The sequence below is a fragment of the Aethalodelphis obliquidens genome, unplaced genomic scaffold, assembly GCF_003676395.1.
Source record: "Aethalodelphis obliquidens isolate GAN/ISIS:26980383/991018 unplaced genomic scaffold, ASM367639v1 scaffold59, whole genome shotgun sequence".
Taxonomy (NCBI): Eukaryota; Metazoa; Chordata; class Mammalia; order Artiodactyla; family Delphinidae; genus Aethalodelphis; species Aethalodelphis obliquidens.
In genome coordinates, this window is record NW_020838003.1 from 2,038,659 (window position 1) to 2,054,500 (window position 15,842).

A 15,842-nucleotide genomic window follows, 5' to 3' on the forward strand; every position below is an offset into this window, starting at 1 on the left:
AAGCAGCTGTTAATTCTCAGATACAGAATTCATATTTTTAATACTCCTTACCCTCAGAAGCATCCATCACTCACAGAAAAGCCAGGAAGTTTGAGGTTATAATTAGAAGAAATTCCTCAAATTATCAATTGTACTACCGTTGGAACATGCAGAAATGCAGCTGCAATGAAAGGGATATAGTTAGGTATATTTCATAGTCCAGTTTTAAGTTTTCCCGGAGAGCTACAATTTAGCCAGAAGACAAAAACCAAAGCTAAATTAAATACAATGCTGCCTTCTCAACTAAGGAAAAACAAATATAACTGCCACATCAGGGACACAAAGGAAGAGGAGCATGACCGTAAAATTTTCTCAAAATAGAAAAGATAGAAATGGGGCATTTTCCCCAGAGGTTTCTTTTTCAAGAAATTCTTGGCCCTCTGGAGTCTAGCAGGAACTTTCAAGGATAGAAATTTCTTTTTTGTTGCCTTAGACAGAAAAACTCATTAACAGTGGCTGCTTTTTTAAAAAAAATTATTTATTTATTTTTGGCTGCACTGGATCTTCGTTGCTGCGCACAGGCTTTCGCTAGCTGCGTTGAGCGGGGGCTACTGTTCGTTGCGGTGCACAGGCTTCTCATTGCGGTGGCTTCTCTTGTTGTGGAGCACGGGCTCTAGGCACACGGGCTTCAGTAGTTGTGGCTCGCGGGCCCTAAGTTGTGGTGCACAGGCTTAGTTGCTCCGCAGCATGTGGGATCTTCCCGGACCAGGGCTCAAACCCGTGTCCCCTGCACTGGCAGGCGGATTCTTAACCACTGCGCCACCAGGGAAGCCGGGCTGCTTTCTTAAAGCATTTATTTTGATTTTAAGGTCTTTCCATCAAGGTTTTTGTTCTCAAACACCTGGAAGTCCTCATTTTACAGAAGAAAATCAGCAGTGTAGGCCTAGGCAATTAAAGGTAAGACTATCTTGCAAAACTTACGTAAAAACTGGGCAGTCAAGAAGGTAGTCAGTGAGAATACAAGGGAACAGGGTTCTCTTGTTACATATTCCATTGGGACAGTTGTGTCGGATCTCTCTCATGTTCAAGTTACAGCAAAGCAAAACTTACTGCTCTAAGAACTAGGCAAGGCTTCTGTGTAAAAGTGCTTTCTTGGTTTAATCTCTTCTGCTGCCATTCCTCAGCTGGTATTTTTTTTTCTTTTTTTGTGGTAACTGCCAGGCCTTGTGGTTCCTATGGACAGGAATCAACCAGGATCAAAGTGCTTTTATGTACAGCTCTGTCAACAGAAAAATTCATCAACAGTTTAAGGAAAAAAATGCAAAAATTTCAAGCCAATTTGAGGATTATACTCTGAGAGGTAGACTTTCAGAAAGCTCTGGGGACCGTTCTGCCAATTAGGGGTCAAAGCACAGTTATGTACGTTTTTGAGACAAAGGGTTTATGTCATACGACATATTATTAACAGTTTACACAATCCAGACCTACAGGTACAAAGCAAACAGTGGGTCATGAGTCATCATGGTCCCTTACAAGAAGGAAGGTTATCTCCTAAGAGTCAGTGTCCCTTAATGAGATTAAGGAATGTCATCTCCTAAAGAGCTCTGGTTAATGCAGATGCACAATACCTGCTAAAGGGGAGGGAGGAGGCCCAAAGGGACAAAGAAAAAATTTATGTTTAAACTTTTCTCATCTTGCCGTAAAACATGAATTTTATTTCATCAGTTCTTAACTGAGATTGTGGAAGGTCTTAGGTGAAACAGATATGAAGGCTAGGCTTTCTGAGTATACTGGTGGAGAACTGTGGGGAGGACCCTCTTTTGTAGGACCTCAGGGGCAATCCCTAAATCTATCTCTTAAAAGAAAAATTTGAAAGAGATATATCTTATAATATCAAATACATTCAATAGCATCTTCCTCCTGGTGCATAAGCAGCATAAAGATTTTGTTAACAGCATCCACAGAAAACAAATATACCAGTAAACATCATTATATATTTTACCTGACAATAAGAGTTCCAAAACAGCAATGCAATATTAACAAGAGCAACACAATTACCAAATAAAGTTCAAAGTTTTCTAATAGTCCCTTTTACTTTGAAACTGTATTCCACAAATGACTATAGTCAAGTTAATATGTTCAAGAGTCACAGAATCATTCCCTATCTGTGGCTATGTTAGTCCTTATCTAATGAAGTCTGTTTCAGCTGTTTGTTGGGATTCTAGCTGCTGACAGTTTGAAGCTCTTAATGGTTGTGGCTTTGGGGCTAGGAAGACAGAAGGGTCTACTGTACTTTGAGATGACAGGAAAGACTCAAACAGCTCTGTCTCCAGAATTCTGCACAACAAGCTTACTTCACAATTATGTGATCTATCTATATTCTCTAATGACTGAATACACAATGTTCATATGCATGCTCTCTGGCTGAATGAGATGATTCTTCACCTACTATTTAATTTCTAGTAATAGTGTAACTAATGTAACTTCATGTATTCAGTCATTATTTTTAAAACTTGCTAAATACTATCCTGATCTTTTGAGCTTTTAAAATTTACTTTGATCCTTTTTTCTAAGCTATGAAATTATGAATTTTGTAATATTAAGATCCTCAGACCAATTTAATGTTATGCATTATCATACCAAGGTGTACAGGTCTAAAGGAGTCTCCCAATTAGCATAACCTTGACCCTAGTACCAGTTTTTCACTTTCTTAAAGGATTATCAGAGATATTGGGTTCCTTCATATTCTATATGATTAGCTTAAGATTTTCTACTTTGGGCTCTAGCAGTACTTAGTTCTATGCTCTGTATTCTAGACTCCTTAAATTACAGAGAAAGGAAATGTACAATTTTTGTATTCCTTCAGAGCAAGGTTGAGAAGCAACACTACCTACCCTATTAGGTACTTTCTTACATGCGTGGACTACTCCACTGCATGTATCTCAAGTCCTTTTCATTTTAAAATCACACATTAACTCATCATCAATGTATGTTCCATTAGAATAATACTTATTAACCAGGAATTACCAGAAGGGGGGTCAATAAAGGCCTCCATGTTGTGAGTTCCAGGACTTTTCTGAAGAGAAAACCATGGCTTTATTAAATGATCAACCGGGTCTATGATCCTCCACACCTCCAAAATTTTAAAAATCACTTCACTGGATTCTTTTATTTTATAAAACTTCTCTAGTCCTGTTCTCCAAAGTTCTAGCACCTCTCGCAAGTTGTAATTTTATAAACAGGGCCTGACACTTTGATCCCACTTTTATATAACTGAACATACTACGTTTTTAGCACTTAAAAGATTTTAAGTACTATCAAATATATCTGGATTATATCTTAATCCACAGTACTTCACAGAGCTCATGATTTTAAAAAGCAAATTAAACCATATCTGAATTTCTAAATCTTCTAAATACATTAACAGTGAAACTTGTAATTGTTTCAAAATTACTAGAAAGTATGTCATTTTCTTGAAATGAACTTGGCGTAAAAGGCAGCAAAGAGGTCTTTATAAGGAGTGTCTGAATCTGACTTGGTCAACGGTATTCGACAAAGTTGGCGAAATCTAGGAGAACGCAGCAGCAAGTTCTGTGAAAGGCCCATGAGGCTGGAGCATAACCAGTAGAGAACAATCGACTGTAAAGAGAAGAAAGGACATGAAAGTTAGCATCTCTCCCTTCTCCAAGGACACCAAGGTCTAGAAATAGGTAGGCAATAAAAAAAAAAATTACAATCTCTGTAAATATAAGTACACCAGGACTGACCAAGACTTTCAGTAGCTATTAGATACCTGTGACAGATCAGATAGGTAGGTAAGAAAGTTGAAAGGAAGACTCAAAAGCAAAAAGAAACAAAAAGGAGAGGTATTCATGACAGAAAGTGGATGACAGAGAACAGCTCCCAAGCAGAGGTCCAAGAGAGATCTCACCTCCATCTCTGGCAGTTAAGCATACTTTTTCCCCACCAAGAGTCTTGACAGGCTGCTACATTGAAGGTACGCTACTGGGGGCACAGCCATTTATCATGGCAAACTTAGCCCCCCTAGACCTATATACAGTCACCTATCTTCCAAATTTTTGCCACCAACCAGTTTCTAAGTGTAGTCAGGACTGCATTATCTTTGCCTTTTCCTGAGACAAAGAGTCTCAGCATTATCTTCAACTTTCTTTTTTACTACCATTCAGACTTACTATTTAGGTCAAAGACTAAGTTCTGTGGCCTCTCAAAACATTCCCATACATACATACATACATCTTTCCCAAACCTTTCTTTGGCATCAGAAGGTAATCAGTCCCCAGAGGCAAGACCACGTGGTGGTTGAATCCAGGTCCTGGAGTCAAACTGCCTGAGTTTGAAATCTATTTATCTAACTTTGGGTACATTATTTTTCTTGTTTCAGTCTTCTCTTCTATAAAATGGGGACAGAACTGTACCCACCTCAAAGAGATGCTGTGAGGAATAAATGAGAAAATTTAGGTAGAGTGGTAAGCACAGTAATGTCGCCCATATTAAGCACTTGCATTTGTTCCAGAGCAAGTTTTTAAGGGCAGTAAGCAATACATCCTTAAAGGCAGGTTAGCACAGTAGTTAAGAGTAAGAGCCAAACTGCCTGGATGTGTGTTAGACTCTGCCACTTAAAAGATGAGTAACCTTGATGAGTTACTTAACCTCTCTGTGCCTCAGTTTCCTCAGCAGTAAAGTAGAGATTATAATAGCTCCTACTTCAGTGCACTGTTGGGAGAAATATGTATACTAATATATGTAAATGATTTTAAAAAGGGCCTGGTACAATGTTAATGTTGAATAAATATTAACTACCATCATCATCAAACTTATCCATGAAGCGAACAGTATCCTGAGCCTCAACTACGTCAGACTAAAAACTGCCTACTAAGTATCATTCTTCTTCCTTAGTAAGAAAAATACTAATTTTCAGCAGGGTATACTGCCATCTAAAAAAAAGAAAAAGAAGACTATCCTTCCCAACCTCTTCTGCAGTTAGGTACAGTCACATATTTAAGATGGAAGCTCAGTGTTTGGTGGGGCACCTGGCCAGGGTCCTGAAAGGGGCTGACTGTGCTTGAGGAACCTTTTTACTATTCTCGCAAGGTAACAAGCTCCAGTGGCCATCGTGACTATCCTGCGGCCTTCAAGACCATTACAGGCTGTGGATGATGCAGCACTGAGACAGAAGCAGGCTGCCTTTCTCAAGTCTTCACAGGGATGCTCCATCAGCTCTACACTGAATTACCTAATTCAGAATTTCCTGTATTTGAGAGAATGGATTTTTGGGTACTTAAGACACTGTTATTCAGGGCTTCCCTGGTGGCGCAGTGGTTAAGAATCTACCTGCCAGTGCAGGGCACCTGGGTTCGAGCCCTGGTCCGGGAAGATCCCACATGCTGGGAAGCAACTAAGCCCGCGAGCCACAACTACTGAGCCCGCACGCCTACAGCCCATGCTCCACAACAAGAGAAGCCACTGCAGTCACAATGAGAAGTCTGCACATCGCAACGAAGAGTAGCCCCCGCTCGCTGCAACTAGAGAAAGCCCGCCCACAGAAACAAAGACCCAACACAGACAAAAATAAGATAAAATAAATAAGTAAAAAAAAAAAAAAAAAGCTTAAAAAAAAAAGACATTGTTTTTCAGATCTGTTACTCACTTTGAATCCAACCTCTCACTACAACTTTACTGCTCCTATTTCACTTGATCTGGGCGTTTCCTCAGTTGTAACAGGTATTATTTCTCCTTAGAAATGTAGTGAGTTTGTATTGTTCTGTTTTTACAGAGTATTTTATAATAATATTATTATTACATGAAAAGTACTATAATAGACACTTGTCATTTCATTAATTCTCACAGACATTATGGTGTCTATTTTAGAAACAAGGAAACTTATTTTACACAGGATTAATGATGGTACTATGTCTAAGTGACAGCTTAAAAACATTTAACATTTAATTGAGCCCATGGACACCGCCAATTAAGCGTCATTGAAGTCTCCCCCATCTACTGCCATCATGTGTAAGTCGGGGTCTCCCAAAGAGCCCGAACATCTGCAGAAGCTCTTCATCGGAGGTTTGAGCTTTGAGCTTTGAAACAACCGATTAGAGTCTGGGGAGCCATTTTCAACAAAGGGGAACGCTCACAGACTGTGTGGTAACGAGGGATCCAAACACCAAGCGCTCCAGAGGCTTCGGGTTTGTCACGTATGCCACTGTGGAGGAGGCGGATGCAGCCATGAAGGCAAGGCCACACAAGGTGGATGGGAGAGTTGGGGAACCAAAGAGGGCCGTCTCAAGAGAAGATTCTCAAAGACCTGGTGCCCACTTAACTGTGAAAAAGATTTTTGTTGGTGGCATTAAAGAAGACACTGAAGAACATCACCTAAAAGATTATTCTGAACAGTATGGGAAAACTGAAGTGATTGAAACCATGACTAACTAAGGCAGCAGCAACAAGAGAGACTTTACTTTTCATAACCTTTGGTGACCATGACCCCACAGACAAGACTGTCATTCAGAAACACCACACTGTGAATGGCCACAACTGTGAAGTAAGGAAAGCCCTATCTCAGCAAGAGATGGCTAGTGCTTCATCCAGCCAAAGAGGTCGAAGTGGTTCTGGAAACTTTGGTGGTGGTCATGGCGGTGGTTTTGGTGGGAATGACAACTTTGGTGGTGGAGGAAACTTCAGTGGTCGAGATGCCTTTGGTGGCAGCCATGGTGGTGGTGGCTATGGTGGCAGTGGGGATGGCTATAATGGATTTGGTAATGACGGAAGCAATTTCAGAGGTGGCAGAAGCTACAATGATTTTGGCATTTACAACAGTCAATCTTCAAATTCTGGACTGATGAAAGGAGGAAACTTTGGAGGCAAAAGTTCTCGCCTCTATGGTGGTGGAGGCCAATACTTCGTCAAACGATAAAACCAAGGTGGCTGTGGTGGTTCCAGCAGCAGCAGGAGCTATGGCAGTGGCAGAAGGTTTTGATTACTGCCAGGAAACAAAGCTTAGCAGGAGAGGAGAGCCAGAGAAGTGACAGGGAAGCTACAGGGTACAACAGATTTGTGAGCTCAGCCAAGCACAGTGGTGGCAGGGCCTAGCTGCTACAAAGAAGACATGTTTTAGACAATACTCCTGTGTATGGGCCAAAAAACTCGAGGACTGTATTTGTGACTAAGTGTATAACAGGTTATTTCAGTTTCTGTTCTGTGGAAAGTGTAAAGCATTCCAACAAAGGTTTTCACTGTGACTTTTTTTTTTTTGCACCCATGCTATTGACTGCTAAATGTAATAGTCTGATCATGATGCAGAATAAATGTCTTAAAAAAAACAAACATTTAATTCACATTTTTTACGATAAAAACATACTATTTCAGATTCCTAAGACAAGTCCTATAAAGTACTTTTATATAAATGATATAACTCTAACTACCAGCAACAAATGACTACTACTTTACGGTCTATGTGTTGGCTCAGAGCTAAGACAGCTCTATACCTGACATAGCTTTACCCATCTTAGCACTAAAGTATCCATGGAAGCAAAAGGCTAAAAATATGAAATAACTGCAAATATAACATTTCTTTTTCTATTTCTATAAAAGTTTAATTACATATAAATAGGGACAAGTATATGTATCTCATAAAACTGTTATGAGATTAAACAATATTACATATGAACCCATACAAACCTAGCACAAAGTTTTGTTTCTTTTTTCAGTGCTAAAACTCCTTGGACCAGTCTATGAAGACAGAAGGAATTCAATATATCAGTTAATCAAACAGAGCAAATACTATGTTCATAGTACTGCATCAGGTACTTAGCAAGATTAAAAAAAAAAAAGAAAAAAAAAAGATGAAAAGGAGTTTGGTTTAATAGGAGGGTTAAGACACATTCACGTAAAGGAAGATTAACCAATCCCCCAAGAAATATTCAGATGTCACTTGGTGATAGAGACAGTAGATTCGTTACTACAGAAACCTAGAAACCAGTAAGGGATTGAGTAGTCAGAGGAAGCTCAATAGAAGAGGCAGAATCTCAGCCAGTCTAAGCTAGAAACAGAAGATTTATATTTAGCACATGCTTCACGCAATACTGGTGCTTACTCACTGAAGGTACTGACGCTGCAATTGGAATCATCAACACCGATAATGCACGAACAAAGTACGTTATATATGTCTGGAAACGAGACATTCCAACTTTTTGCAGAGCAAAAATCTGAAGGGGTAGAATATATAACATATGCTGATTATTGAAATGCACATTAAATGAGACAAGCTTTAAAATACAAACTGATTTTTGATTGGCCTCTACCTATATTTTAAGAAAAGCAAAAAAATTTAAAATAAAACTGATAAATTTATGTAAAATTCTTAAATGGAACTTTAAATAACAGCAATAAAGAGATTCATCTAAACAGTTTCACAGCATAATTTTTACAAGTCAATGTTTTTTAAAGATTGTCTGTAAAACTGAAGTCCCTTCAAGATAAGTATTATGTATGAATCACTGTCCTTGTTTTTTAACATCTAAACACAGGACCTGGCATAAAGAAGGAACTTAACAGGTATCTCAAAGGTTTGTGACCTGGCTACGTGGAGTACAGAAAAGAACCAAGGCTAGGAAAGGCAGTTATGGTTTATGAATTACTTATTTAAGAGGCAGCATAACTTAATGATTACGAGCACAGATTCTACACTCAAACTACCTAGATTCACAAGGCAGCCCTGCATTCAGTGGTTATGTGACCTTGCACAAGTTACTCAACCTTTCTGTGCCTTACCTTCTGCACCTTAAAATGGGGATAATAGTAGCACTGACATCACACGATTATTTTAAGAATTAAATGAGTTAATTCATGTACATTGCTTACAATAGTGCCTGGCACATGGTGAATGTTAAGTAAGAACAGGCTTTTATTAAACTTATGCATGCTGGGTCTTTAGATGGAGTAAAAGAAAGACTAGAGGACTGACATTATTCACTGTGACCCTGTGTTATCGATTCTTTCTTTCTAAGAAATATTCACTAATTATCAACCATGTTAACAGCACTGTGGTAGATGCTCTTAGGCTAACACACTTAGACTACACAGTCTTTCCTCAGGAAAACTTCACGCAAGACCTCAGAGTATCATCCTCACTTTTCTCGCCTGAAAAAATAAGGGGTGTATTAGATTTCCCAAACAGAGAGCTGTGGATATGAGGTCTGTGAAATCTCAACTGAGTTAGGTCTTTTCTAAGGTTTCTTCTAGCTCAAAGAGTCTATGTTCTTATGGACAGTTCTTTATGGAACAGGGGTCATATTTTATATGTATGTTTCTCCATTCCATCTTATAAAGAAGTTCTATGGCTTTTCTAAGGTTGTGTAACTTAAAAATGGCAGTCAGGTACTGACCACCTACAAATTGACATATTAAACATATACACAACACATCAATATATTGTAGGAAGAAAACCAGATTCATTAGGCATTTTAATTGTTGTCTTTACCAAAAAGCAAATCACAAAACTGTATGTATTAGAATCATATAATTTTAAAACTAAAAGACATTTTGGAAATGTTCAAATTCAGCTCTCTTAATTATGAGCATTCTGATCCCCAGAGGTGTTAAGGAACTGGCCTAAGACAATTTATCAACAGCTGATCAGCGACCAAAACTAAGGAGTCTCAATTTTAGCTCAGAGCTATCACCACCAACTCAAATACAATTTACATTTGAGGTCAGAACAGCAACAAAACCCCCAATGATTTAAATGGCAAGCAAATCTCATTTAAAACCACTGACCTCCACTATTAATAAGTTGATGACACCAATGGAGACAGGCAGAATCCAAGTGGAATCCAGGGCAGTGAGGTCAGGAAACCATAGGACCCCACCAGTAGCTAACTGCTCCTGAACAGAAAAACCTGCCGAAACATTTTTATAAGTAAAACAAAAGAATTTCTAAAATAGCAGAGGGAAGTAATTGCAATAAGGTGTTCCTCACACTAAAGATTTGCACTTTTTATTCATGTTATTTTCACTCCACAACGTAAGTTAGTTCTTCCTGTACTGAGAAAGAGGCAAGAAGCTTTCTGTAGTAAATAGATGTAGAGACAATAAAGATATGTAGCAGTAATCTTTTCAGACTTAAATTTAAAAAATTTAAAAAATTAGACTTTCTTTCAAGTCTATTTAGATTACTTTCTGGTTAGAAATGCCTTTAAATGAAAGTAAAAAACAAGCCCTTTACTTTATAACCTTTCTTAATTAATGTTTACACTTATAACTGTGAAAGCTTTTCTGGCTTCTTAAATTTATTAATAGAAAAAATTCTTGGCCAGGAAACCGTATTATGGAATTATAACCATGACCTCCAAGAAGCAGTACTAGTGACGTCCTTCCTAGATTGATTTGTTTTCTCAACACAGCTAGTTTGCTTTACACTTAATATTTTAAATTCTATACCCTTGTAAGGGAGATGATAAAAGTGTATTCTAGTTATGAGAAGTATGGATGTTTTTTATTTTTTGCTTGGTTTTTTCTTTTTTTTTAAGAGTACAAAGACAGGGCTTCCCTGGTGGCGCAGTGGTTGAGAGTCTGCCTGCCGCTGCAGGGGACGCGGGTTCGTGCCCTGGTCCGGGAAGATCTCACATGCCACAGAGCAGCTGGGCCCGTGAGCCATGGCCACTGAGCCTGCGCGTCCGGAGCCTGTGCTCCGCAACGGGAGAGGCCCCAACAGTGAGAGGCCCGTGTACCGCAAAAAAAAAAAAAGAAGAGTACAAAGACAACGTTAGAAAACTTATTTGGGGGAAACAGACTTCAATAATAACTACCTTCTGAATGTGTTGCCCCTGTGCTAAAATTCCGGAGAGCAACAGACACGAATATCCACATTGGAAGCTGAATCCAGACCAACACAGTGGCTTTGAAAGGGTGGCAGTTCTCCCGAACATACAGCTCTGAAACAAGCCTCCGCATAGTCTTTAGATAAGTGAGCCTAGTTTGAGGGAAGAGGGAAAAAGGGAAAGGAGAAAATGTCATTTGACTACTAGCAGTGTTTCATCCCCACAGCACAAACACACCCGTGCTGTGGTTACTGGCTAAAGGATTTATGCAGGATTTTTGGTTGTTGTAAGCTATACCACGGGGCTGCCTAAACAAAAGGCAAATAAAGCCTTTTACTCAAAGTTCTTTAGCAATGTACGCAAATTACATTAACAATTTGATAAATCTGACACTGTCAGACTACAGTCTTTGATTCTGGTGATCTCTGGCAAACTAGGCTTTGAGGAGGGAAATTTCACTACTAACATGGTATGACCACAATTTAAATCACAAATACTAGAGGTGAAAGCCCATTTTACTCATATCTCTCCACTCCAGCCAAGCTCAATCACTTGATCCCCGAATATACCTTGCAATGTGGTTCTGTACTGTGTATGCTCTTGGCCCGTCAAAATGGTCTTCACTCTTCAATCAACTCTTTCATAAAGGCTTTCCTACTCTGTTTCTCTATTAACCATATTAGTTATTTCTGTTAAGTCCCACTTTCTATACTATGGTATTGGGTCTTCATCTTTAAATCTCTCACAGCATGTTTTGTACAAGGTTGGTTTTCAATAGGTTTGCTGAATTTAATCCAATTATAATGTACTGAATTAAGACAGTATACGGAGACATTGCAGGCTCTTTGTAATTCAGCCTCTGCCTGCTTTTCCAACTTTATTTCCTGTTACTCTTCTTTAGAAGAGTTACTCTCTTTACTTTACTCTTCTGTATATTCTGGCCCCTTGAATGACTGGGGTCATCCAACAAATCAGACTTCCACATCAGCATGCCTTTGAAAGTTATTATATCATCTGTGTGGACTGCCCAGTTTCCTGGCTGTTCACCTGACAACTTCCCTGTCACGCTTCAAAACCCAGCTCCATTGAAAATGCAGGAAACCTCAGATATGTCTTCCTAGAAAGCCACTCATCTGTCTAAGGATGTGTCTGGACAACCATCCTGCCAGTGCTGCATAAGCAAGGTGCCACAGTCTTGTCTAGGCTGCATTTATAACCCAGGTGAGCAGCTACTAATTTGTTCTTCTGGCCTAGAGCTGTAGTCCTCAGATTTCCCTGATCAGTAAAACTTCAAAACTATAGGTTTACCAACTTCCTATTTTAGCAAATAAAGATGTTAAGCTGTAAAAATGATTTTTTTAAAATGTCAGGTCTTTTTAACTCTATATAAATAGGGACACAATTTCATACCAAAGATAGTTGGCAAATTTACACCTATATAGATAAAAATATATGGAAAGCTATATATATATATATATATATATATATATATATATTATATATTTACATATTCATACTAAAAAAACCTTATTTTTCTCATTGCTGTGAACTGGTGAACACTTTGTCACAGTCAAGTAAGGATCAGAATTTGGGAAACTGACTAAGCAGAACTAGCTTAGGCTGATAGAAGGAGGTGGACTTAGAAGTTCCTAGTGGATGACTGTAGGCATAGAACTGTGCCATGGTCGAGCACCCTTGGGCAAGGGCTTTCTAAGAACCCAGGCAGACAACTACATAGGGTAACCAGAGCAGAATGACAACACCTTGCCTACCCAGTTGCTTTTACCATGTCATTCATACTTTCTACCTCCCCATTCCTTTGGGCTACTACCTGCTGTATGTTGTCAAAAGGTCAAGTTTGTAAATAACCTGTATCATTTGTTGACAAAAATCCCAACAACTGTCACAGTATCTTCATCCTGTGAAGCCTTTCCTGACTTTCAGTGATGACCCAACTCCTTGTACATAATCTTTTGTACAGTACTTAGTTCAGTCATTATTTGACTACATGTCTGTCTTTTTCAGTAGCCTGAAGTCCCTTAAGGACAAGGAACTCTCTCTTCTTGTTTCCCTATTTTTTTTGCTTTTGGTCCAGTATATAAAACTACCATGCCACATAAACTTATTAAAATATTAAAGAGAAAAAAGAACTACTTTGCTGCTAAAGCTACAGAATACCAAAACCTATAATAAAAATCACTTACACATTATATATACGTATATATATTTTCATGGTGTTATATGCACAGAATTAGCTTACCTGGCAGCTCTTTTGGACCACCCCAACTGATTTGCACGAACTGCAACGTCTTGGTTAAGGTGCCTTGCAATGCTTTTTATTTCTGGCTGCAAATTTTCCACCTAGCTAAAGAAAAAGTAGGCTTTGTTATGGGAACATAAAAGATCTTTATTCATAACCATTCATAATTTCACTCTCTATTCCCTCAGCTCATTTAAAAATGTGGTTTACTGGTCATGTCAAGAAACCCTAAGTCTGCGTATAGGATGTTAATTTAAGATTTCCTCAGTTGCAACCAAATTCAAACTCCAGCTTGTACATCAGTATGATCTTGGACAAATTATTTAACCTCTAAAGTCCTATTCTCTCATATATAAAATGTATATCAGCACCTACTTCACAGGGTTATTATAAGGATTATATAAGAACTACACTCTGCACTTTAATGTTTCAATTCCTGGATTTCCCAGTAATGTCAACTGAGGAAACAGAAGTCCATTAAGAATCTTTAATATACTCTGTGGCAGTCACAGAGCCACCAAAAATTGCATTTACTTCTGCCCTGTGTTAATTCCTTTTTGTAAAGTAGCTCACTGCCTTACTGGTACTGATGACTAACACTAAGCACTCCGGGGGTACCTGGGGACCTTAAGCCCCGGGTAGACGTCGGCCAGTCCTCACCACGGAAGCGCGTCCATGCGCGGCTCGGCGCCCCTCACCTTGGCCAGGATGTAGTGCTGGTAGGCGGCCAAGGGCAGCGTGACAGCGCCGCGCAGGGCCACGGTGGTGAGAAGAATGCTGCCCCACCAGGGCAGGCCCGAGGCGGTGTGCGCAAAAAGCAGTACGTCCTCGGCGCCCTGCACCGGCGCCGACGTAGCCAGGGCTTCATACCAGCCACCCGCGCCGCTCGGGCCAACTGCAGAGACTGATGCCACCGCCCACAATGGCAGAGCGGAGGGCTTGGCGCCGCCGGTGGGGGCCGGTACGACCGGTGGGCACAAGCCCCGGAGCTGCAGGGCAGGCCGCGGCTGCAGCCACCTAACGCTCAACCGGCACAGCATCTCTGCACACGACTGTATCCAACACGCGTACAACACGGGCTAACTGCACGTACCGCTCACCGAGGCCGCTACGCGCATGCGCTGGCGACGCCGGGCGTAAAGATGGCGGCAGCCCGCCGGCAGCCATAATTGACTTCCCCAATCACACCAGTGACGTATTGCGTCGCACTAGAGATGACGCAAGACGTAGGGAAGTCCCGCCTTTCCCACGCGGCACTAATCAAGCCTACTGCGCACACACGAAACTTCCGCGGTGCTGCGGTGGAGCTCCTCAGAGGCTCGACCGGAATTGCAGAGTCGGAGGTGGGGCTTGCTGCCCGGGGCGGGGCTTGCTGCACTGGGCCGGGAGAGGTGTTTTCTGGGAGGAGCTCACCTTGTAAAGTTGGTGTTCGGGTTGTGCCTTTCCGTTCTTTTTCACTTAAACTAATCGGGTCACGGTTTAAGTTTTACCTTATGTGATCAGGAGGTAGTCCCCCACGTCTTTTTGTGCGCGCCCCAATTGCTTCCGCTAGAGATTGAGATAGATTATACTACCCAGGAGTCAACATGTTGCTGAAATGCCAGTTTGGAGACAGGCGTGTGTTTCTGGATTGTTTTAATCAACAACCTTTATGCACTAGGCTTAGTTTAGTCTGTGGTATGTTTAATTGGCTCATCTGTCATAATAGACATTTTCAGACCCAACTTAAGTGTTTTCTTTCATCATAAAGAGCAGCAAAACACCTTATGTTAAGGGTAAAGTACCATCTCCTGAGTTAAGAGGAATTATCACTGGCAGCGCGGTGAATTCTTTACTGGGGCTTAACATATATCCTATATAAGCTTTCAAGAGCCTGAACAGCAACACTAGGTGTCTTCTGGTTAAAAGGAATAGGCTAAATGTATATGGGCTAATTTTGGGTTTTTTGCTCCTGGCAAAAGCAAACACGGGAATAACATGAAGGAGTTTCCTAAAAGAAGGGTCACCCCTACACCTAGAGGCCAAATTGTGTTGTGAGGAAAACGTTGATTAAAACGAAGGCTCCAACCAGTGTTGGGGTAATGTCAAACTGAAGCTACTGTTCTTGCTTCATTATGCACCTACCCAAGGGTACCAGATACACCCTTTCCTCTGGATTCTGGAAGTCATCTTCCTTCAAATTGGCTGATAAATCCATGCATGAATTTTTGAATGTTAACACACACATTCCAATATCTGTTATACACACAATTTCCTTTTTAAAGGTAAAAACCTATCAATCTATCTCCCTATCCGTTTGTCAAGTTAAAACAAGCAACCTGTTGCTACTGACTACTGATTTAAAGTGGAAAGGAATTTTAGAGGGAAATATCTTGGCCCAAAGATTGTGAGTAAAGAAGCAACTTCTATGCTGCTGGATTCCTCTCCTCCCAGAGAACTGATGACATTAGGAGTTGGTCCTTCCACAGTGGCACATAAGCTTAGGGAATCTGATCTTTTGATATCCAGGAGAAAAGGAGATTAAAGGATAAAGATCCTAAAGTGAAAAATTCATATTTATGCATTCACTGTTCATATAATTTAAAACAAAAGTTTGTCAAGCTATTCCTCAAACTCCTAAGACTTCCTTTTGTTAAGCTGTATCAGGAGTCGGGACTGGGACCTCTTCAACCAGTGTAGGTCCACCCTTTCTGCTACATTTTGGGGTCACAAATTACATTCTCATTTACAAATGTTCCATTGTTTTAAGCTTGAATATTGTGATG

At 40.2% G+C, this 15,842-nt stretch overlaps 1 protein-coding gene and 1 pseudogene across 2 annotated transcripts; one reads left to right on the forward strand and one right to left on the reverse strand.

Annotated features, from left to right (window-relative positions):
• Positions 1-1,179: 1,179 nt before the first annotated feature.
• COX18 (cytochrome c oxidase assembly factor COX18) lies at positions 1,180-14,263 on the reverse strand. 2 transcript variants are annotated; one of them, XM_027087686.1, is made up of 6 exons: positions 13,776-14,263; positions 13,078-13,178; positions 10,806-10,969; positions 9,775-9,905; positions 8,097-8,204; positions 1,180-3,618 (listed from the first exon to the last, which is right to left on the reverse strand). In XM_027087686.1, the coding sequence occupies exons 1-6, from the start codon at positions 14,115-14,117 to the stop codon at positions 3,445-3,447; spliced, it is 1,020 nt and encodes a 339-aa protein (XP_026943487.1). In that variant the 5' UTR covers positions 14,118-14,263; the 3' UTR covers positions 1,180-3,444. The 2 variants fall into 2 exon arrangements, with proteins under 2 accessions (XP_026943487.1, XP_026943488.1); XM_027087687.1 differs by having other exon boundaries at positions 9,775-9,896; positions 13,776-14,256.
• On the forward strand, positions 6,006-7,135 carry LOC113609946 (heterogeneous nuclear ribonucleoprotein A1-like; annotated as a pseudogene).
• Positions 14,264-15,842: the final 1,579 nt, after the last annotated feature.